Consider the following 22,536-nt stretch of genomic DNA (forward strand, 5'->3'; position numbering starts at 1 on the left):
AAATGCTGTTAAAGATGCGCACTATTGAAAATCCGAGAAATTTGTGAACTAGCTACTTTTCTTTAACACTGAGAGAGCAAATACGTGCACTCACGCACTCACAGAGCAAAGACAGAAGCACATAACAAAATGCAGAAACACAAAGCAAAACGTAGAGAATATAAAAGATAAAAGCTATCGGGTTCATTTTCGGTTTGAACAATCGAATTAAAACTATTTTCGATTGTTTAATAACCGAAAATGAAAATGTGAATGTTGGGCTATTTTCGGATGTTGAACATCCAAAAAAACTCTTCAATTCAGATGTTGAATCCCTGAAAAAGAGTAAAGTAGTCTGTTTTAAAAAATTGAAAAGGTAAAAAACCATAGACATGTAAAATATTCCTATTAACGCAAAATATATGGGATATGTATGTAATTTTCCATTTTTTTAATAATAAATTTGCTTTTGGGGATATTTCCTAGTCTAACTCTGTTGACGGTGCACTTGTTCTCTCTATTCGACGGTGAATCTCTCCCTACCAATCGACAATTCTCTCTCTCTCACTCTGTCTCTCTCTCTCTCTGTTGACGTGATTCGTTCTTTCTCTGTAAGAGAATTGTGGCGTATGAGAGAGAAGGGCGCTTGTCTGCCATGACCCTGAGATTATTATATGAAAAGAGGAGCTAAATAAATTTGTGTGTTTTTGGAGGATAATGGTATTTGAGAACCACTCAAATACCATCTTCTTGATTTTGAGGATGCCCTCTGTTAGAGAAGAAGACAGTAGTAGTAGTAGCAGCAGGGAGACAAGGGAGGGGGAAGATAGGGCATGGAGAAACACCAGTATCAACAGGAGGTTAGAGAGAGAACAATCGCCATCGCGGATGTGGGGTGCATTGCTTATTTTCGGATTGATAGGAACCACTTACGCAGTAAGCCTCAAACCGCCCTATTTCTTAGTTGTTCCAATCTTGTTCTCTCTCTCTCTGGTTTTCCTAGCCTGTAAAGTTATTATGCCCTTGTTGATGCTCTTTATTTTGCTTCAGAATGTTTTAGGGTTCTTATCTTTGGCTTATCTTTTGTGTTTTTTTATCAAAGTAATGTTTGTGAAATTGGGTGATGGTGTTTGCGTTTCATGTCTAGAGTTATTTTAGTCCTGTGATTATGTGGTTCTGTTAAGATATTCTTTTATTATCAGCTATATGGAGGTTTAGATTAATGCATAGCTTTTCTTTCTTTGCAAATTATGGATGATTGGGTTGAGAAAAGGCAGCCTTTTTATGGGTTACCTTGGGCTGAGTATTGGACTTTTGAAGTTGAGGGATGTGGATTATGTTGGTGTGTGCTAATTATTCCACAATTTATCTTTTTAGTTGGCAAGCATCATTGTTTTAGAATGCCCAGGTATAACGTAGATTTTGGGATGTATTGGTTGCAGAGTAATTAATGCTATACTCCAGGTATAATGTAGGCTTTGGGATGTATTGTTTGCAGAGTAATTAATGCTATACTCCTTTCCAGTGCTAATATGCTTTATGTTGAATTGATATGTGGGAGTGCCAAGAATTCATTGAGGAAAGATATCAAGGGCTTTCATTCTTTGAAGTTTGAACCTTCTAAAATCTACTCTTAAGTTTGGAAATTGATCAATGTTGCTACTATATGTTGCTCAGAGGGTGCAAATGCTTCCTTCTACTTATTCTATCCGATTGAAGCAACACTCACATTGTGAAGTTTGCATTAAACTTCACCCAGACCTATACAACTCATTATATTCTCTCATTTGAGGTAGATTGGAAAAATTGGGAAGGAAGAAGTCTTATTTTCCCCTCTTAAGTATATAGGAAAAGTTGCGAATGGATGTAACAAATGGTGCACTGGGCTGTTTTTAATAGTATTAGGGTTTCCTACAAAAAAAAAAGGGGGGGGGGGGAAGAGTTGATCGACTACAAGCATGATTTTTTTCTTTCTTAGAGTTTGTTGGTTTCCATGCCTTGTCTCTGCAGATTACTGTTCAAATTCCCATCTGTGAACATGTGGGCTCTTCCTGATTCTGCTGTGGACCATTATTTCATCCTCATTGACTTCTTGAATGTGGATTGCAGTTCATTTGTAAACATGCATCTAGACAATCCAGGATTTTGGGTTTTGGTGGAAGAGTGGTGGAATCTTAGTTTAGTAGATGATGTGCTGGGGGAAAACTAGTAGTATTGAATGTGAACCTCAAGGAGGTGGAATAAAGCTAGCTTTTGGTCAGGGGAAATGGAAGGTGAAGTTCCGAGGAAATGGTAATGTACCCTTTTTTCAATACTACTTCTCATGTTCGACGCCCAAAATGACCTACCCAAAAGAAAAGAGGATTTCATAGGACTTTGTGTCAAGACAATGATGAAGGGTACAAGTATGATTTGTCAAATGGGAAGAGATTTGCAGGCTCATGAATCATGGGTTTTGGGATATGACAATTTGAGGTAAGTGGTGCTAGCCCTTTGAGGAGTTTATGGATTTATGGTACAAAGCTATTGAATGCAAGTATTGTTGAAGGTTGGATGAGCCACCAGGGAGAGGGATGTATTGGAGATTTTGATGGTGTGGAGAATGATAATGTCAGGTCGAGTTTAAGAAGGTTGTTGTATTTAGGATTAGTGATGATAGGGTCTTGATTTTTGTCGAACGTCTACAGTTCTTATAATTAATCTAGGAGCATTTATAGAGATTGGTGTTGGTCACTAGGAGCATTTCTAGAGATTGGTGTTGGTCGCTCCTAACCTCTGTAACTTGTTTTAGTTTATGGAGTTTTGGGTTTGTGTGGTGCCTTGCCTTGGGAAGGAACCTTGAGGAAATAATAGAGTGGGTTCATTTATTGTATAGCCAGTTGGGAACTTGGATAGTGTCTTGTAGATGTGTTTGGCACGATAGTTTCAGGAGATCCAGTGCCCATTTGGATTTTCCTCATTTCACATTCAGTGATGGCTCATAACAATCAACAAGATCCTTGTGGAAGATCCTCTTCATCGCCTAGGGTCGTGTTTTCCAAAACCTTTTTGCATCTTGTGCAGGTAATTTCATGGTCTTTTCTTTCTAAGTTTGTTTATAGTTCCTTGTCGAACTCTTTGATTTTGCTTAGGTCTCTATGTTTGATGGCTGTGGCTGTCCTTATGTGTTGTTGATCGTTTGGTCCTTCAAAGTGGTTTTTTTTTTTTTGAGAGAAAGCTAACATTTGGTCCTTCAAAGTGGTTATCATGCCATTTTTTGGGTTATATCAAAGGGAATAACTACAGAATCTTCAGAGATATTTACAGTTAATGTGGTGATCACTGAGAGGATTCATAATGTAGCTATCTATCTCTTGGGCGTTGGGAAACCAAGACTTAGAGAGATCAGGCACCAAACATGGTTCGATATTGGAAGAGAGTGGCTTAAATTAGGAGTCTTAAAGCCAGCGGAACCCTTACTTCTTGGGTACCGTCCAGTGGGGGAGCTTGCAACTTAACTTTGATGGCGGCTCTATTGGTAATATGTCCCTTTTGGTGATGTAGGACCAGGGGGCTTGGCTCCTAAATGAGTGTAACATGCGAAGTGGGCTTAGCAAGAAATGGTATGTGTTAGATTTGGAAGTTCAACTTAGATTAGGATTTTGGAGTTCTAAAGGGTTTGTGTTTCCTACAAAGTTTTTGGACAACAATGGTATTATCATATCCTAGATTTTGTAGGAGTGGATGGTAGGAGGCTGAAAGGAGGTTGGACTTAGTTTAGGTCTATGGGGGATGGTTTGTTGATAATGTAATGTTTAGGGTTTGAGTTGAAGGATTTGATGGATGTTAAAGTCATTAAATTTTTATAGCCTAGCTAGATACAAGGATTGAAGTGGGGCATTTAACGTTGGTCCTAGGATTGAAAAGACTAAGAATATAAGGTTTATGGGTAGGATTTGTTGGATGTTGGTTTTCTTAGATTTTAAAAAAGCTTTTGGGATGATGGAGGTGGCATTTTGTTAGGGTTTTTAGCAAGATAGCAGAACATAGAGAGAAAAAAACAGAGAAAGGATGGTTGAAGAAGAAAACTTAAATTCTTACGAGGCCTTAATATCTTATACAAATTAGGAGGCTCAATACCTCAATCAAATTAGGAAACCAACCTAGAATTGTATTGCATCAACACCAACCAAAATTAGGGTTCATGAGTCAATACTATTGAAGGAGGCATCAATACCTCAGGATAGAGTCAACACCATCAAGCAAAATTGAATGTTGTTCTCAACTCAATTCGATTGATTGGCCATATATACAGATTTCCAACGGGTTTGGATCTTTCCTAGCTTGTCTCGAACTCCAATCTTTATCAAACTTACTTAGAAAACTAGCTTTAGAAATTAGGAAACTAGGAATACTTTAGGGCATTCCTTTGGATGCTTTTCTAGGCACTGTTTCCCATGAAACAAACGTGGGAAATTGGCATGGTTATTGGAAATATCTCTCCCCGAGACAGTTTTCCTATATAACAAACATGCCATTGTATTTAGGAAACCAAGTTCCTATTTGCAAATACAAAGCTCTCATAAAAAATAAACTAAAACCTATCATGAAAAAGTAAGGAAAATCAATTTCTAAAACTTAGATGGAAACACTGTTAATATTCTTCATAAAATGAAGAACTAATTGAATTTAAATCTCTCATAAAATATAAAATGATCACTAACCTTTTCAGTAGTGTCTACCAAAATTTGATGCTTGAAAATTTCCAAATTAGTGACAAACCCTAGAGATACTAGTTGTAGACTCGTAAGAAACCTCCAATTTAAATTCTAATCACCCAAATGGATATCCTGTTTAAAAATTATGTCTTTGGGAACGTGACTGCCTCACTAGGTTTTGGAGTATATGTAGGGAATCGCCAAGAGAGGTTTGGTTGGCTTTCTCAAGGGTGCTGAGTATGCTATTTGCGTGAAGCTAAGCCAGGATGCTTGGCATGTTTGAGGGTGTTCTGCTGCACCCTGAAACCTTTCAAGCTTACTAATGTTCGTGGGCAATGCTCTCAATATTATCAGATGGGTTTAGAGGGATTTGGCACTACAAATATATCAAAAGAGATTCTTAATGATTGGCCAGAAAGGAAGCAGTCTTTTGTCCCATCCTTGATAATCTAATGCATAAGAACGACTCCTTGGTAGAAGACTATAGACATTTTGGTTCTAGGGAATATTCTTCAACTTCTAATATTCTAGTCTTTATTTTAAGAATAGAAAAATGTGTTTTATTATTGTTTTATGTTGTGTTTGATGTACACATTCTGAACTAAGTCCAAGTTTGTACTTATGTCCTCATTTAACAATTAATAAAATCTTGAGTATAAAATAGTTTTAAGAAAAATGCACGGGAATGCTAATAGATGAAGACAACGAACAATTTGATTTTCATCTGGATTTCAACTGAAGCATATCAATTACTGGGCAATCGTCTGCAGCAAGCAATGGGAGACCCACTGAATCAGGCATTGTGGCAAATGCTGTGTAGGTTCATGCAATAAATGTGCTATTTGTTAGTGTAAAACACATTTGCAGAAAGGAAAGCAGCAATGCAAATTTTTTGGTTAGGATGCCATCTTGGAAGAACAGTTTTGGGCTCAAAATTGACCATCAAATCAAATGAAAATGTCATAACTTAATCGATCAAAGATGCTTGTTCACAGAAAACGGATGACCTGAATAAAGTGGCATGGAGTAAAGGTCTGGCTTTGAGATGAAGTATGTTACAACTTGGCGAGGAGGGAACGAGACCATGGAGGTGATGATTGGAAGTAAAAACTCATGAAATGTGCTGCTTTGGGCAGTTGTGCGGGGAACAAAGTGAATTTCGATTAATTTCTGGGGGCTGTCCCTTTAACCCTTTTGGATCTTGATTGTTGAGAGCACATCCCAAGTTATATGAGAAACAGATTAGATTGAAAAACACTTTGTGATGTATGTTATTTAGGAGTAGAATGCTATATTATAGCTGAATATCAACCTAGATTTTGGCAAAACCCTAAGCTCATGACCTTTTTATGTACGATGTTCAGAGACTACATTCTAAAGGCTAATGAAATTCTGTTATGTGCTGAAACATAGATGATCACCCTATTGGCATAATCTTAAGGTCCAAAGGATCAATCTACTTCGTGGGATGTTTAATACAATAGTTACCATAACAAGAGTTTTCATAAGAAATAACAAAAATAGCCCCTATGAAGTTAGAATACCGGATTATATGCCTAGATTCCAGGCATGGAGATTGTATTTGTTCCCAACCACGTAAAACTCGGGTGACTCCGTTATCTACCGAATTTGAATTGACTCGGTGAGTTGAACAGTCAAGTCGCAAAAACTTGGGCCAGTTTTTGACGTTTACTAAGTTGAAAAAAAAAGAAAGAACAAAAACGGAAAAGAAACTCTGTATGAGAATTCAAACTTGCAGTATGTTACATGGATTCTTCTACTTGGGTACCCCACCCATGCTGGACACATATCAACATGCATACAGATATGAACTCTTCTAGATTCTTCTTTTTGTTTATCAACTAATCATTGCTTACATCATTTTGGATAAACAAGAGATGCTTGATTTTGAAGAAGTGGAAGTTTAGTGTTCTACTTGTACACCATTTTTATTTGACGACTACAAAGAACCATAATTCCCCTGTGATATATTTGCAATTACAAAAGATGTTCGGGTTATGAACAAGGCAGGAAAAGTTAAAACGGATCTGTGTTCATATAAAATAAATTAAAATGCACATTAGACTCTCGCTACAAGAATACTCCCATAACCTTTGAAGCATAATACCCTTGCAGAACGCCACCTCAGTCACAATAAACAACAAGGAGAAAACTATCCACCTTCAACTAGCCCTTGAAATGCTAACAAGTCAAAAGGGGGCCCATAAATGAAGACTGAAAGGCTACATGGCTGATTCCTCTCAATTAGCCCGCACAACCTTGTTGAGAATTCAAATCTGCCTATTGATCTTCATCCCAACCTTATAGGCCTTAGCCATAGCCAACTTAAGCTCCATATTCCGCTAGCCTTCTTTAGCTTTAATATCGATGCTTAAGCAAGGTGTATATTCTTAGTGACAACTTTCCCCTTAATTAAGGTGTACAGGTCGGTGTTAAAAAAAAGGATTGGTGGGACGGCTCGTCCACCACCAATCACAATCCGGATCGTCCAGATTGTTGATATTGTATATTTTAAAAAATACAAAATAAAATAAAATATTAACTTATATATATATATATTGTAACTTGTCATTTTTAGATTACCAAATGTGCATTGGCTTTTCATGGTCTTGTGATTGAATCTTGTCATTGAACCTCTTTTGAGGCTCATGAAAAGGTGCATGGCCTTTTGGTTTTTTTTTATTTTTATTTTTATTTTATTAATACTATAACTTATCATTTTCAAATTACCAAATGTGCATTGGCTTTTGGGGAGCACGTTCCACCCCATATCCATTGGTATACTAAGTGTGAGGACCTTAAACTTTCCCTTATCCAAGCCTGGGTAAAAGAGGTGGGTTGCGTTAGTTACGCAGCCGGCGTAAAATTTTGCCACATCTTATCATGGACCTTGAAGGAGAAGAATGGATGAACATGATTCATGTAGCCAACCTCAAATCATTGAGATAAGGCTTGGATGATGATGATGATCTTCTTTTTGACATGAGGAGACATGTGAGCTTTGATAATGTCTATGGAACTTGGAAATGGATCTTCAACCAATCAAGGTATAATTGATTATTGGGAAAAGATGTCATACCCCCTTCTCTATCATTGTTGTCCTAAAGAAACCCTCAAGTTGATGGGGAATCCCATGGTCTCCCTCCAAGTTAAAAGAAAAGGTTTAACCCCCTCTGTACCTTTTTCATCGTTCAAACCATCACATTTATCATTTTTCTTTTTGTAATGACCCAATCATCTGAATGGGATTTAGGATGTCACATTCAAACAATTTGTGAGGCGAGAGAGAGAGAGAGAGAGAGAGAGAGAGAGGGAGGGAGGGAGGGAGGGAGGGAGGGAGGGATGGGGGTTAAAGGGAGGTTGAGAGAGAGTGGTAGGAAGGGGTCCATGGGTGATGTAGACAAAGAGGGGTCGCTTTTCGAGGGTTTGAATGATGGGGTCATTAGAAGGAAAAAAAGGATAAATATTGTAATTTAGATAGTGGAAAAGGTAAGGAGAGGGTTAATCATCATTTTCTTTTAACTTGGAGGGGATTCATGGGTTTTTTATGGACTCGGGGTTTTACAAGAAGGTGGTGTATGTCTTATTCCTTTGATTATCTTATGCTACTTATCGATAAATGGAATATTACCAAAACATTGTTGGACTTGGGTGTTCTTCATATCGATAAATGGAATATTTGTATGGCCAAATCCTCTTCTTCATGGAATGAGGAGCCAAACTCCGTATTCCCCTTTCAAGCAATGACACATGCACTTGTATCCTTGCAACATTGAACCGAAGTGATCACCAGGTTAAACTTACACGTCTACCGACTCACTAAATAGCGTTTATGTGACAAAATTGCATGTTAAAACTTGGCAACCGGCCAAGTTGAGTTGACTCGACAAGTTTTTTTGAGGTGATTATGAATTTTTATTCACTGATTCCAAACGGGATTGAATAAAGCAACTCCTTTTTATTTCTCAAAAAAAATAAAATAAAGTGACTCCTTTTGTAAACTTCCTAATGAATTACATCTAGTGTTTCAAAATATAGATTGCAGTCATGGACAAGACAATTAGATCAGAAAAATCATGGTTCGTTGTAAAATTCATCCAAATCAACCTTCTATGGAGGGAATCCAACTGGTTGCGTCAAACGAGTCACTTTGTTTGATGAATCTCCACTCTGTCTCATCGCTGTTGGCAATAATTTGGGAGTGGAGCAAAATAGTAATGTAGTGCATGGCATCTCATTCACTCCCAAATGCGAAGCAGAATTGTCTGCCGCCCGTTCATCTTATGTAAGGAAAAATTGCAAATCTCGTCTTGCGGCCTACATCATCATCATTATAGTCAGAATCCCAACTATTTGGGGTCGGTTACATGAATCCTGGTCTACCATTAAGCTCTATCAAAGGCCATACCCTCAATGAGGCCACAAGTCTCCATATCATTTCTTACTACTTCCAACCATATCCTTTTGGGCTTGTCGCTTGTCCTTTTTGAGCCTTCGAGTTGAACCAACTCACACCTCCTAACAAGTGTTGTAGTGGGTCTTTACTACACATGGCTAGTCCACCTAAGTTTACTTTCTCTCATCTTATCACCTATTGGTACCACACATAAGTTCTCCCGAATGTATTCATTTCAAATTTTTTCCCTTCTTGTCTTGCCACTCATCCATCGCAACATACTCATCTCAGCTACACTCATCCTATGAGTATGTAGTTTCTTGACCGCTCAACATTCTTCCCCATAAATCAAAGCTGGTCTCACATTTGTCTTCTAGAACTTCCCCTTCAGCTTCATAGGTATGCGATCACATAAAACTCTGGTTGCTCATCTTCACTTCGCCTACTCAACTCTAATTTTATATGCAACATCTTCCTCAATCTCTCCATTGTCTTGGATTATCGACCCAAGATATCGAAAGTACACTCTTTTTTGGTCTTTTTTAGCCGTCAATCTTAACTTCTTCCTTGTCTCTACTTGTATTATTACTAAACTTGCATTTCTTATGCTCTGTCTTAGTCCGGCTAATTTTAAAACCTTTAGATTCTAGAACATCCCTCCAAAGCTCTAATTTTGTGTTGGCCCGCTTCGGATCTTATCGATCAAAACTATGTTGTCCGCGAACAACTTTCACTACGTTACCTCATCTTGTAGGTGCCTAGTTAAGTCGTCCATAACTAAGACAATCATTTATGTTGTACCTGCCCAGGTGGCTGATCAGTGGATAGCCCTCCTATTCAAGGTCGCATACTATGGAGATTCCCAATATTGCTGATCATTGGATATCCTTCCTACTCGAGGTCGCAAATTATGGAGATTCCCAATATTGTTGATCATTTGGTCAATCTGGTTCGAAAGAAATTGTTGCATCTTTCATGGCTAAGGGCCCAACCTTCAAGTCATAGATGGATGATGGCCGGGAAGAAACGTTGGGAAAACCAAGGGATACACATTCTCGAGTAGTGTTAAACAGTTGAATGGAGTACGCAAGAGGAAGCAAACCGATCAGCTAGATGGATCTTACCTCTCAGAATGCAAGGAAATGGAAATTTGATGGGAGCTCTTGTGGCAATGCCCTGCTGGAACCGTTGTGTTTAGAGGCCATGAAGGAGTCCTTTTAGTGAGTATGAGGCAGAATGACTGGCCTGCATTTCTTGCTCTCAATCTTGCTCGAAGTGGATTCAGCCAATGTGATCTCTTTGGCATGCAGGAAAGCCTAACGCTTATGATGCTTGGGGAACATTTTTCAGAAGGATTCATGACTGTGAGAGAGATTTGTAGTGTCATTTTCACATACTTGGCGGAAAGCCAATGAGCTAGCTGACTTGCCCATGAGGGAAGCCATTGCAGGATAGCTGTTAACAGTTCTCTGCAGCGTGCTTAATTTTGACTAATACCTGTTGTTGCTCGGTTATATTATTGTAAATAGCGTACATCCAGTGCAGCATTTATAGACTATAGTGATACATTTTACAGTCATTAATGAAAACTATTCACAAAAAAAAATAAATTGAAATGGCCACACATGCACATGGCACGGCTCACCTAAGAAAAGTAGATAGAAAAGAAAATGCTTCAGGTTTTATCTGGCATGTTTTGTTATATTTTGTAAGGCATCATCTCTAGAGGTTGTTGATATTGCTTTCTATAGAACATACTGGCAAGGTTCAGGATTTATGGTTTACTAGACGATTCACTAATATTTGCATCTTCAATGTGTATTGATATGTTATGGATGATTATCCTTTGATGATGTTGATCCTATCTTATACTTGGTTTTTCTGTTCTCGAGAAATTGCAGGTTGGGCAATTACGTAGGACTGTTTATTGGCTCTGGTCACAGGTACATACTTGGCTTGTACATGAAATATGCTTTTTCAGTTCATGTATGTCGACTGAATACGTGCTTCCTATCTCTTAGGACTGTTCTTTATCCTAATTTGCAAATAAATATTTGCATTGTTGAAATTATCGTCAAAACAATATTCACTGTTTGATAGTTTATGCATGAAACACTGACTGATTCATTTTATTTATTTATCTTCATAATGAACTAAGTTTTGGTATTTTAATATATTCACGCTACATATGTATCTTATATATCCAATATGGCAAGGAACTTGATTATGCTATATCGTTGCTGGTCTGCATATTTGAGTGGATTAGTATATAGAAGTTAACTAGGCTATGAAAAGAAGCTATTTATTTTCTGTTGCATAATTTCGTGGAACCTCCTACGTGGAACTGTACCTGTCACTTTCACACAGACTAATATAATGGTTCTTGAACCTATCTTTGGACCTTTCTTTGTAGAAAGCATGTTATTAGGTAACACGAATTAAATTTGTATGCATTTCCTATACCACAAGAAAGCTGTTAGTTGCCATATTTGAAATGCATTAACAAATTCACCATTTCATCTTTACCATAACAGGGGAATACACCTCTAGAGTTTGTGCCATCATAGAACCACATGAGAAAGAGCAGAAAAAGGAAGAGGGAGTCGCTGGGGGATGTAGACTATTCTAGCTTGAGAGAGAATATTTTTTATTACATTCACATTGGGTTTACAAAACTCCTCATAAATACATGTTCGCCCACTATAACAAAACCACCAAAATGACACTTATATATTATATTGATGTAAGTAAAGATAATACATTTTGATGTAGGATCAGGGGTGGCAGTTGGGTATGGGTTGGGTCCGGCTAGACCCGGACCCAGATCCGAATGTATTCAGGTACAGGTTTTGGACCTAGACCCGATCCGTCGGGTCCAAAAGTTGGACCCATACCCGTATCCGTCGGGTCCCGGGTCTAGTTGGTTCCATTGCCACCATCACTATGAACTTCTTTTTTTTTTTTGTTGCCCTTTTTTTATTATTATATACCCATATTATTGGCAACAAGGTCACAATCACCTGCCGTTAGATTTCAAGCCATCTGATTTGTCGTTTAATACCTAAAGATGACTACGAATTCTTATTGTATATGATCTTGAATACACCCAAACGAATAGGACTTGAAGTATTTTATTTCCAACAGTTTATGGATAGGGTTGGGTACGGGTCGGGTCCAACCGGACCTTTGCATGGGCATGAGAGATGTGGGTAGAGAGAAGAGAGGGTTATTAATATGGTGGGACACGTGGTGCAAGAATAGGGACTGTGTTGCTCTCTCTTAATATATATATATATATATATATGTTTGTATGTTGAGAGAGAGAGAGAGGGTTGAGGGGGACATCTTGGCAGGAATACTGCCAAGAGAAATGTCCATGCTGAACTACATGCCTGAGAATAGTCCATTGTCTATGAATGTGTTAGGAGTTAATGCATGTTATGAGAATATCAACCTGAAGAATCTTTGCCCTCACAGCTTGAACAACCTTGCACCTCTAGCCAATTGCTTGGTCGACTGATCAGCTTCACTCAAAATTACATGGTGCGGCATATGAACTGAGCCCATACAGGAGAGGATTTACTATCAGATTAATTCTTGGGCTCTTGCGGCACTGGAGTTCCATGGACTCCGGGCAGTGGGTTTTCCTCGGGGATCAGTAGACTGTAGCACTTTCACGGGCAGCAACTGATAGACTGGCTTTGAGATGGTCCCTTCTTGTAGTGAGAACTTCAAAGACTGGCTTTGAGATGGTCCCTTCTTGTAGTGAGAACTTCAAACTCAATTTTGTTGCTCATGGGGTAACCCTGGACCTGGAGGGGGCCGTTATGGGAATCTAAGGGACATCATGTTCTTTAGTCAGGTCCTGTGGTTTTTTGCAATTCCTCGATGGAGTCTCTAGTGTGTTGATGGTTGATTTGCTACAAATATTTCGGAGGGTGGAGGCTCTGTTGGTTGTAGAGGGAGATTGCATTAATGTATTGGGTGGTGGGTGCTATTGATGTCACCGCAACATCTCTTTGTATTAGCAGCCATAAAGGAAGTGTAAGTGAGAGAGTGTAGACTTATGTAGAGCGGAAGTGGAGGACAAATGGGGCCCTTTGCTGCTATGGTAATACAAGGGTCCTTGAGTTGGACATCCTTCGTCATCTTATTCTGTTCTTTCATTGTGCACTACCTTTTCTTGGCAAATGCTAACTTGCTTAACGGAAGGAAAATGGAAGAAAAATGCTAGTAAAAGATGGCTATTTTAAGTCATTTATTTATTTAATTATTTTTTGCTTTTTCTTTCCTAATAGAAGATAACCTTGTGATTTATCATTGTTGAAATTCTAGTCATTATGGCATTGTCATTCTTTGGTTACCCATGGATGACGTTTCAGTGGTCTGTTGTTCCTTATGGGTTCTTTTTCTGTTAATGTTATGTGAACACCTGAAACTGGAAGTAATTGTTTATACCATATTTCAATATGAAAGATGAGCAGGTCGCAGTCATACTCCTCATGGAAGGGTGCAACTAATAATTCGAGCTTTAGGGAGGAAGCATGGAAAAGATATAATCGGCGAATGCAGGAAGAATATGAGGAGGAAATGGAGAGAGTGGTGAGTATAAATTTCACTTATTGACATCATTGTTTGTTTTTAATAGTTTCATACATCCTGTCTACCATTGTCTTCTCAAGTCTTGATATTTGACATGCTTATGTTTGCAACATCTTTGGTTACTTGTACAAGATTCATCCATGGATGAGATATTGTTTACTGTGTCTCTTCCAATTTCATCATCATCTTAACCTTATCCCAATTTAATAACTTCTATTGGATTTTGGTGCGTGCAACTGTGTTTGCTGTTGTTCTTCCTACTTTTACGTAATTTTTCATTGAATCATATTCTTTTGGTTGGAGTTGCTTGCATTTGAAGTGGTTCAATGGCTTAATCATTTAATTGCATTTCTCGTATTTTATATCGGTGTAGATGATAATTTTAATGTGATGAATTTTTTAACGCTTACATCTCCCTTCATGGTTGAGCTAAAATTTGCTAGTCATGTACTGTTTGATAATGCAAACCTCAATCGTATCAGTATGATCCATCGATTGAGAAATACTTCAAACAGTTGGCAGTATTGGTCTGTATCTCTACATTATTAAGGTGAATACCTTTGTAATCACACGAGAAAAGGATAGGAAAATTTCCGGAGGATAGAAGTATAAAGCAAGATAAATTGGCTGTACAAGAATGCCTACGTAGGACCTTTTTATTGTTTTGTTTTGGGTGAACATTAAGTAGGACTTCTGAATACCAACAATGAACTACTACCATTCTAGGACTGTTTGCCAAGGTCCACTTTACTCAGATTTTAATACCAAGTGAGTGAGTCAATGCTGATCAACTTTATCTGAAACCGATGCCTTTCGATCTTATTGTTCGGCAGGAACTTGCATTGCTGCTTTTGCATAATGGCTATAAAGGAAACTAATTAAAAAGAGAAAACCTATAATGGAATGTAACTTTGTTTCTGTCTTGTGTTCTGCTGTTCATTGCATAAGATTATCGTGTGTTGTTTAGAGTTGTTTGTATGGTGGCTTTGTTCATGTAGGAGTGGGACACTTCTTGTGATTTATAGAGGAATGCGACTGAATTTCTATCCGATGTTCTTTGGTGTATTGCATTGGGGTATTTTGTATAGCGGGGCACTTACTTGTGATTTATAGAGTAAGATGACTGGATTTCTATTCCATGTTCTTTGGTGTATTGCATTGGGGTGTTTTATATTGTTTGGAGGTGTGTGCATGGTGCCTTTGTAGATTATAGCGTGAGTGGGGCACTGCTTGTGATTTATAGCAGATTGGATATTTTAGTAATTTGGACCTTTTGTACTTTGTTCATTATTACATGTCCAATATACCTTTTATAGGAATAGACTAGATTAATGGCATTCATTTTCTCCAGTGCTTTCCTTTCATTTGGTCTCTCGTGAGATTGAAACCTCAGGTGGCAAACCATAAGATTTGTATGTTGGAGGGTTAGAAATCGAAAATAAAATAAAATAAATAAATTTGAGATTTTCATTGGAAGAGGAAGAGAAATTGGAAGTCGGATACTCAAAACAGACTTTCATATGTATGACTGATTTGTATTAACAGCTTGCATGTAGGCACAACGGATCTGAGAATTTCTTTGGGCCTTTATTTGGAGAACTTAAAGGTTATATTCGCTGTAGTTTGAGGTGGATCTGATTAGCATGTGGATTCTGTGTATATAGAAAACTTATGATTTTGTGAGAATAAACCTTGATTTTGAGAGATTAACATATGATATTCTAAAGCATATCTCGAGGACGTCGAACGGGTTCATGGATCTGATGGCCAAGGACGGAGCCAAGGCCCATGTTGAAGAATAGGCCCTATGCGCTTCGGGTGGTTACAGAGCACGTACTTCCTTTTGGGGAGGGGTTTTTTTGTGGGCTGGGATTTTTTGTTAGCTACTCTCTTTATTTTTTTGTACATTTGCAGTACACTGGGTAAGGGGATAATTTTATAGCCATTTTGTATAGGGTCTGATGACCTATTCTTTTTTACTAGGAGTTCCGTTTACTTAAGGTACTCTTGGATTTACTTTTACCTCATTGTATTTATCCTTTCGATCAATACAAAAGTTAACAGTTATCAAAAAAAAAATGATATTCTAAAAATTTACATAAAGTAAGCTTTGCTTCTATGCAACTCCGTAAATCAGGAAATCCGAACTAGATAGGACTGCATTTAACTCAACCGAGTGTTATGATTTTTGAGAAAATAGAAGTTTGACAGGAATAAGTGGGTTACTTAGATACAGGTCGGAATCATATGAGCCATAACTGGTAGCTCGATTACCTTTGCCCTAGGTGTATGCAGGTTTCATAGGAAATTTGAGCAACCAATAGTTTGGTCTTGGAGGGATCGAAGGATTCCTTGACTGCATTTTGATTAAATGTTTCAGTTCATCGATTTTGTGCAAAACCTTTCACCTTATCTGCTGTTTTTGGGGATCTAAAAGCTCTGCAGGCATGAACCATTCTTATCCTATCCCTTGAATAGCTTTTTGATTGAATAGTTGCTACTGTTACACTGAACTTGCTGCTATGTTAATAAGTGTACTGATCAATGCCATTGAAAAGGAGGTGATCCAGCCGCACCGTCCAGTATGGCTACCTTGTTACGACTGCAGTCCAGTCGCTATTGACATGCTTACCTTCATAAAGGTTGGAAGTCCAGCAAAGCTGGTTGTGCGGGAATGTTTACTATTGACATGGTTTCCATGATGCTTTTCCTCTTGGGTGCGAGATGTATTTAATTGAAAGGAACCCGAAAACTTTAAATTCTCAATGGCATGTACTGATTAATAATAATTACATTTGAACATTTTTGGATGGATAGTTGTGCTCTCTCTCTCTCTCTCTCACACACACACAGTGGAGTCAATGTTTTTCACGGGCACCTTATAACTGTTTCAAACTTTTGCAACCCCCCCACCCTCTCTCTCCTCTCTCTCATTTACTTTTTTTATTCTATTCGTTTAGTTTCCTTCTCACCCCTAGTTGAATTGATGTTATTCATTAGCTAATATTTAGCCCTATTTCTTCGAGCCTCATTCATGGACTTCTTCACGAGGTGGCTTATTTTGTATATGTGAATTATTCCATTTTGGCGGTCCATAGAATTTAATTTTTTTATTTTATTTTATCGGATAGCTTGTCTTGTCATGTCTCCTACTCCAACTTCCTTGGAATGACAATTGCATATTTTCAGGAGCGTATAAGGCGTATGCAAAGTGTGTTTAACAGAGAGAGAAACAAGTACAAGAAGAGTTATGAGAGCTGGAGAGATTATGGCCCTGGAGCATATCGACAGTACCAGAGGGATGACTGGTACTGGAAGACTGATACATCTTACAAAGATCAAAAAGCTCACTCCAAAACTCATCCTAGCGACACTGGAGGTGCATCACTATCTCATCACTATTCAGTTTTGGGCCTTGACAGGTATTCAATATTTTTAGAAATATTACATATCTTTGTTTTTGTATTATTCACACATGCCTGTAGTTTTGAGAGTTGTCATTAATGGGTATTTTGAATTTTCCAAATTTATTCTGGCCATTATATATCTTGATTAGTTGTTCTTCTTTATTGTAAATCTTGATTACTTTGTTTATGTAGTATGTATAAATGGGTGGCAGCAAAACATTCCCCTTTTACTGTGAAACTTTGGTTATCGTGTAGCATTCAAGTATTTAACCAAATTTATTCCACCCATCTTTTGCTTACTAGCAGATGCTTCATGCTTGATGCTTGCACAAAAAAGGGAAAAAAATCGAAAGATACTCTAGATGGAAGGGGCACATTAGTCTTAGGAAGCTTGGTATACTTCAAACACTGATTTCAGACATGAAAAATAGGGTATTGTTGTTCACTTTAAGATCATTATGGGGTGAACGACATCATTATGGGTTGAGTATAGAGCCTTCCAGTAAATGTGGGCATTCATAAAATTCAGAGTCGGGGGCAATTTTGACTATAAAAAGAAAAAATGTTCAATGAATTTTTCGGGAGGACTTGTATTCCTTCATAATTTTATATGGCAATGCTGCACACTAGAAGACTACCAAATTTCTAGAGTTTTAATCAATTAAAATTGATAATCCATCTTATGAAAAGAGAACATTGCTCTAAATTTACAAATTAGTCATTGGCAAGTGCAACATGTGCATAATTTTCTCTAAGTGCTTGATAGAGAGGACTTCGAAGGGATGAGGATTGATGACCTAGTATGTGAAATGGGGAATATGGCAAGTAATGAAGCTCCACAATGTAATTTTGTGGGTTTTAGGATATATGAATGGAATGGTGTTGAAGCTTTAAGTGATGTTAGCTGTGGTCAAACTTGGGTCTTTTGGGATTGGTGGGTTAATGGGGTTGCGTTTGAAGAGTTCGATAAATGATATGACTCACTTAACTATAAGATGGGTGACTGATAAATGTGAGAATTTTCCAAAAATTGGACAAAAAAGTCATTGGAATTTAGTTGTCTTGCATGGCATGGAAACCAATAGAGTTGTAACATGTAATAGAAATGCTGCATATGGTTTGTTTCATGTCTCATACTGTAAAATCTGCAAGAACATAGCACTTTTGAGAGGAGTAACTTTTATGCAATTGGCATAAAAAAGATGGTTAATTGAGGCCAATTAATCGCCTTCGACTGCAGTTTATGGGAGAACCCTTAGTAATTCAATGAATTTTATTACAAAATTAGTGAAGACACTCAAATAAATGCAAATGTTTTTTTATGTACCATGACAGTGCAGTTGGTTTCATTATGAGCTTATCATTAAGTTCCGACTTTTTTTTTTTTTAATCGTTGACTACAGGAACTTTCAACTTGGGGATCGTTCCTGCTCTCACTGTTGATAGTTTGGTAACATTTCCTAGGAGATTCTTGGTTGAAAATCTATTTTTTCATACTTGTGCACTGACTCTCACATGTCCCATGGGCATTTATATGCAAGTTGTATGAGCCTTTCTTGGATAAATTGTCTCTTGTTTTGAGATATTTATCCTAAAGCAACTTTTGCTTATTATGGACTTATCTTCTTCACTGGTATGCACTAGAGTAAGTATCCTTGTCGCTTTTGGGAATGTGTTCTATTGCTAGACAAGTAGACATTCTCATAAAGTTCAATTCTTACCTAATCTCAAAACTAACCGTAATATGTGGAAGGCTGATATATTTCAAAGCATTTACCATAATGTACCAAGCTTATATTTATTAATAATGGAGATGAATCTCTTGTAATCTGACCTTTATACACACACACACACACACACAGGGAGAGAGCAAGAGAGAAAGAGAGAGGTAAGGACATTTCGGGGAGAACTAAAGGGTAGATCAGTTTCCATTCCGCAGATTGTTAAAAAAAAATGATTTTCTTCATTGGAGCAACCCAGGAACTTGTATAGAGATACAGTAATGGAAGGAACTTACGAGTTTGTGGCTAGGTATTTGAGCAAATAGCATTGTCCAATTGATGTAGAACTTATCATGAAAATACCCCTAGAAGGGGACAGGTCTAAGTGGAGCGAAAAGGGTTCTCCATGGGATGGGAAATGATACCATTAGCCCTTCAAAGAGACACATATCAAACATCTGGAGTTTCTTTTTGTATCCTACAGGGTTATGGATGATCCAATTCATAAGGAACGTGATTTGGAACTGAGGTCATAGTAGCAAAAGTCTTGGAATTTTTATTTTGTAAATTGGAAGAATTCATTTTATTATTAATCAGCACGAAGGGAAGGAATAATTGAATGAAAACTCTACAAGACGCCCATAAGCAAAATGCTATGGTGTTTTCACTCATGGGCCTATGGCTAATTCGGATGGTTGGGATTGTGTAATATTAATTTTATTTTATTTTATTTTTCAAAAGTCAAATTAACCTGAATTTGGGATGAGTCTACATCTCACAACTGCACACCAATATAAATATGAAAAAAATATTTTAACATGATAGACTGAAACACCATTGTAGGTCATTTTATTTTATTTGCAATTTTTTTGTTATATTTTCATTGGGAGCACGAGCCAGAGGGGCATTGACCTTCCATATTTCAGCTCAAAAATGTTTATAGGAAAAATAAAAGTAAAAATTCATAAAATAAAATACATTCCCAACTATCATATCAAAATTAGACAGGATTGATAGCCTTTAGTTCCATAAGTGAAATTACTGTAACATATCCCTCATGGCCATTCGGTAGGGTTTTCATGTATGTATGAAGTATCTTATTGAATTAGTGTTATGGTTATTTGACATGAACAGTTGAGAGTTGCAACCTCAAGTGTGAATGCTTGTGTTTCCTGCACCATATAATATTGAAATATCTTACTGAATTGGTGTTATGGATGCATGGCATGGACAGTTAAGAATTGCAACCTCAAGTGTACAGGCTTTGTTTCCCACGCCATATAAATATTGAATTGAGGCAAGCATTCCTTGGATTGCTTGCTATTTTTCTTTGTCCATTTTTGTGGAGTTTTTTACAGGTGCCAATCATCACTTGAGATGGTTTCCACTATATACATGAGTTAAAAACTAGATTTTGTGGGATTTTGGTCATTGCTCCATTTTCACTGAAAACATGTGATTCTGTTGAAATAGGAATATATAACTTTGTCCCCTTTGTGCAAATCTTTTTAAAAATATTGCTTACTTTTTCTCTTTGTTCCTGTAGGTATAGAGCCCAACCATATACTGAGGTCGAGATTAAGGTAACTTTTTGGTTTAGTTTGTTCATTGTTGTTACTCCCAATTATGTTCGATGTTTATTTGTTGTCACTAAGCAATTAGAAATGCACGCACATTCTTGATTTTCTTTCTGGTTACAAAGGCTGCTCTGTGGGGTTCATTTGATAATATAATGCTTGCATCAAGTGTGCACTATTCATCAATTCCATTATGCCTCACTGGATCTTGCACCCTAGTAGATAGATATGCAAGCTCCATGTATTGTCCCATGGTGCCATGGTTTATTAGATGGTGATACGGTCTCCATCATTGTGCAATTGTTGATTTCACTTCGTTCTGTTGTGCACCGATATAGGTTCTAAACACAAACATCCTTTTGTAAACACCTGCATACATTCATACACATGTATTTATGATTATGTGCACAAACAATGATGTGGAGAAAAGACCTGTAAATGTGGCGTCAAAATAAAATTGGCTTTTGTAGTCATAAGGAAAATGCCTCACAAAGGCTTCATGAGAGATGACGGTCCCACAATTCTTGCATGACTTCACATTGCTGACACCATCCTTTTGGCACCATGTGGCATACACATATGCATCAGTATGTTCATTGATGTAACCTTACTAACAAAATATTAAGCCTTCTTTGACTCCTGCAATGCATTTTCTAATTTGAGAGCAATTTTTTTGCAGACTGCTTTTAGAGCAAAGGCCAAAGAGTATCACCCAGACCAAAACCAGGGGAATGAAGGTGAGTGCTCAACACTCTTGGTTTCTTCAGAATGTAATTATTGCATATTTTCCATTTGGGGAAATACAGTATACAGAACCCACATAGAGAAAATCATACATCACCGGGTTGTCAGTCAGCCACTAGTTCCAATGAGATTTTTTATTCTTTTGAAAATTCACGAGTGATCCAATTGGATGGATGACGGGGTTCCTGATGAGCTTTATTTGTATTCCTAACAAATCGGTCATGTATGTTTGCATACATTGGTTGGGCGTAGTGTACTCTTCTTTTCCGTTTGCATTCACAACATTTATGCCAGTGTATGTATATATATTATATGTATGTATGCTCATGAATACATATGTGTGTGTTTGCATACATGGATTTCTGGATGCATGGCTATGAATATTAGTTGCTTGTATGCAATTCCATGCATACATATGTGTACGTCTATCTGCATATATAAGAAACGTGTATCCATAGTTGCCTGTGCTTATCTTTTTGCCTTTGATGCATGTCCACGATGTTCTATTTGCAGAGGTGGCCGAGGAAAAGTTTAAAGAGGTGATGACCTCTTATGAGGCTATCAAGTCTGAAAGGAAGAATGGAAAAGCTTGATGTTTTTAGCAATTCTACTGTAATATTGGAAATCATAGGTTGAGAAAATTGAGTTGATTTCATGTCATTTAACGGAAGTTCTTGATCCTTATCGCTTTTTTTTTTTAGCTTTGGCATCATGCTTCTCATATTTTTTTGTGTAATTGTACATATCGCGGGTCACATGTAGATAGAAGAATAAATATACGACTATATGCTCTGGAAATTCGGTTGGTGCAAGAGAAGTGCCTCACACTGCCGAACACGAACTGTTTGTGCATGCATAGATTGCATGAATGATTCTTATTATGTTACTGATGTAACAGCTGGCCTTCTTTTCTTTTGTTTTGATTTTGATCAATTTTGAATCTAAACCAAATCTCTCTCTCTCTCTCACTCACATTCATGGCATGATAATTTAGGCAAAACCAACTTGCCTGCATTAAGATTGTTGGCCAGGGAACTTTTGTTTGTTTAAAGAACAAAGCCACCGTTTAATTCAGGTTCAAATATAAGCTAAAATTAAGCTCAATTTCCTCCTTTAGTCATAATTACGAATAAGCTTGAATGGTACTTTCAATCATTCTATTTTCAATTGGCAAGTGAGGAACAAGATAATTAGCATGCCGCATGTTCATTTTCTTTAAGAATCTCTTTTAAAGTTTTTTACATTTCCTCTCCCCTTCCTTCTCCTTCTTTCTCGTTTGTGTTATTACGCAATATCTATAGGCGAAAATGAATAGTGATTTCGTCTATTCTGATCACCGTCCAAAATTTATCTAGCAGTCACGATTATTGAGTGGTGTTTTATTTTTTTATT

At 37.4% G+C, this 22,536-nt stretch overlaps 1 protein-coding gene across 2 annotated transcripts; it reads left to right on the forward strand.

The window, feature by feature from the left end:
- Positions 1-577: 577 nt before the first annotated feature.
- On the forward strand, positions 578-22,056 carry LOC18421815 (Chaperone DnaJ-domain superfamily protein). Of its 2 annotated transcripts, none has more exons than XM_006826612.4 (7): positions 578-915; positions 10,995-11,036; positions 13,570-13,695; positions 16,885-17,117; positions 20,370-20,406; positions 21,080-21,137; positions 21,658-22,056. In XM_006826612.4, exons 1-7 carry the CDS (start codon positions 697-699, stop codon positions 21,735-21,737), a joined length of 795 nt encoding a protein of 264 aa, XP_006826675.2. In that variant the 5' UTR covers positions 578-696; the 3' UTR covers positions 21,738-22,056. The 2 variants fall into 2 exon arrangements, with proteins under 2 accessions (XP_006826675.2, XP_020518477.1); XM_020662818.2 differs by having other exon boundaries at positions 16,885-17,074.
- The last annotated feature ends 480 nt before the right edge of the window (positions 22,057-22,536 follow it).

Source organism: Amborella trichopoda, chromosome 12, assembly GCF_054954075.1.
Source record: "Amborella trichopoda isolate Santa Cruz 75 chromosome 12, AtrichopodaSantaCruz75HAP2 v2.0, whole genome shotgun sequence".
Lineage (NCBI taxonomy): Eukaryota > Viridiplantae > Streptophyta > Magnoliopsida > Amborellales > Amborellaceae > Amborella > Amborella trichopoda.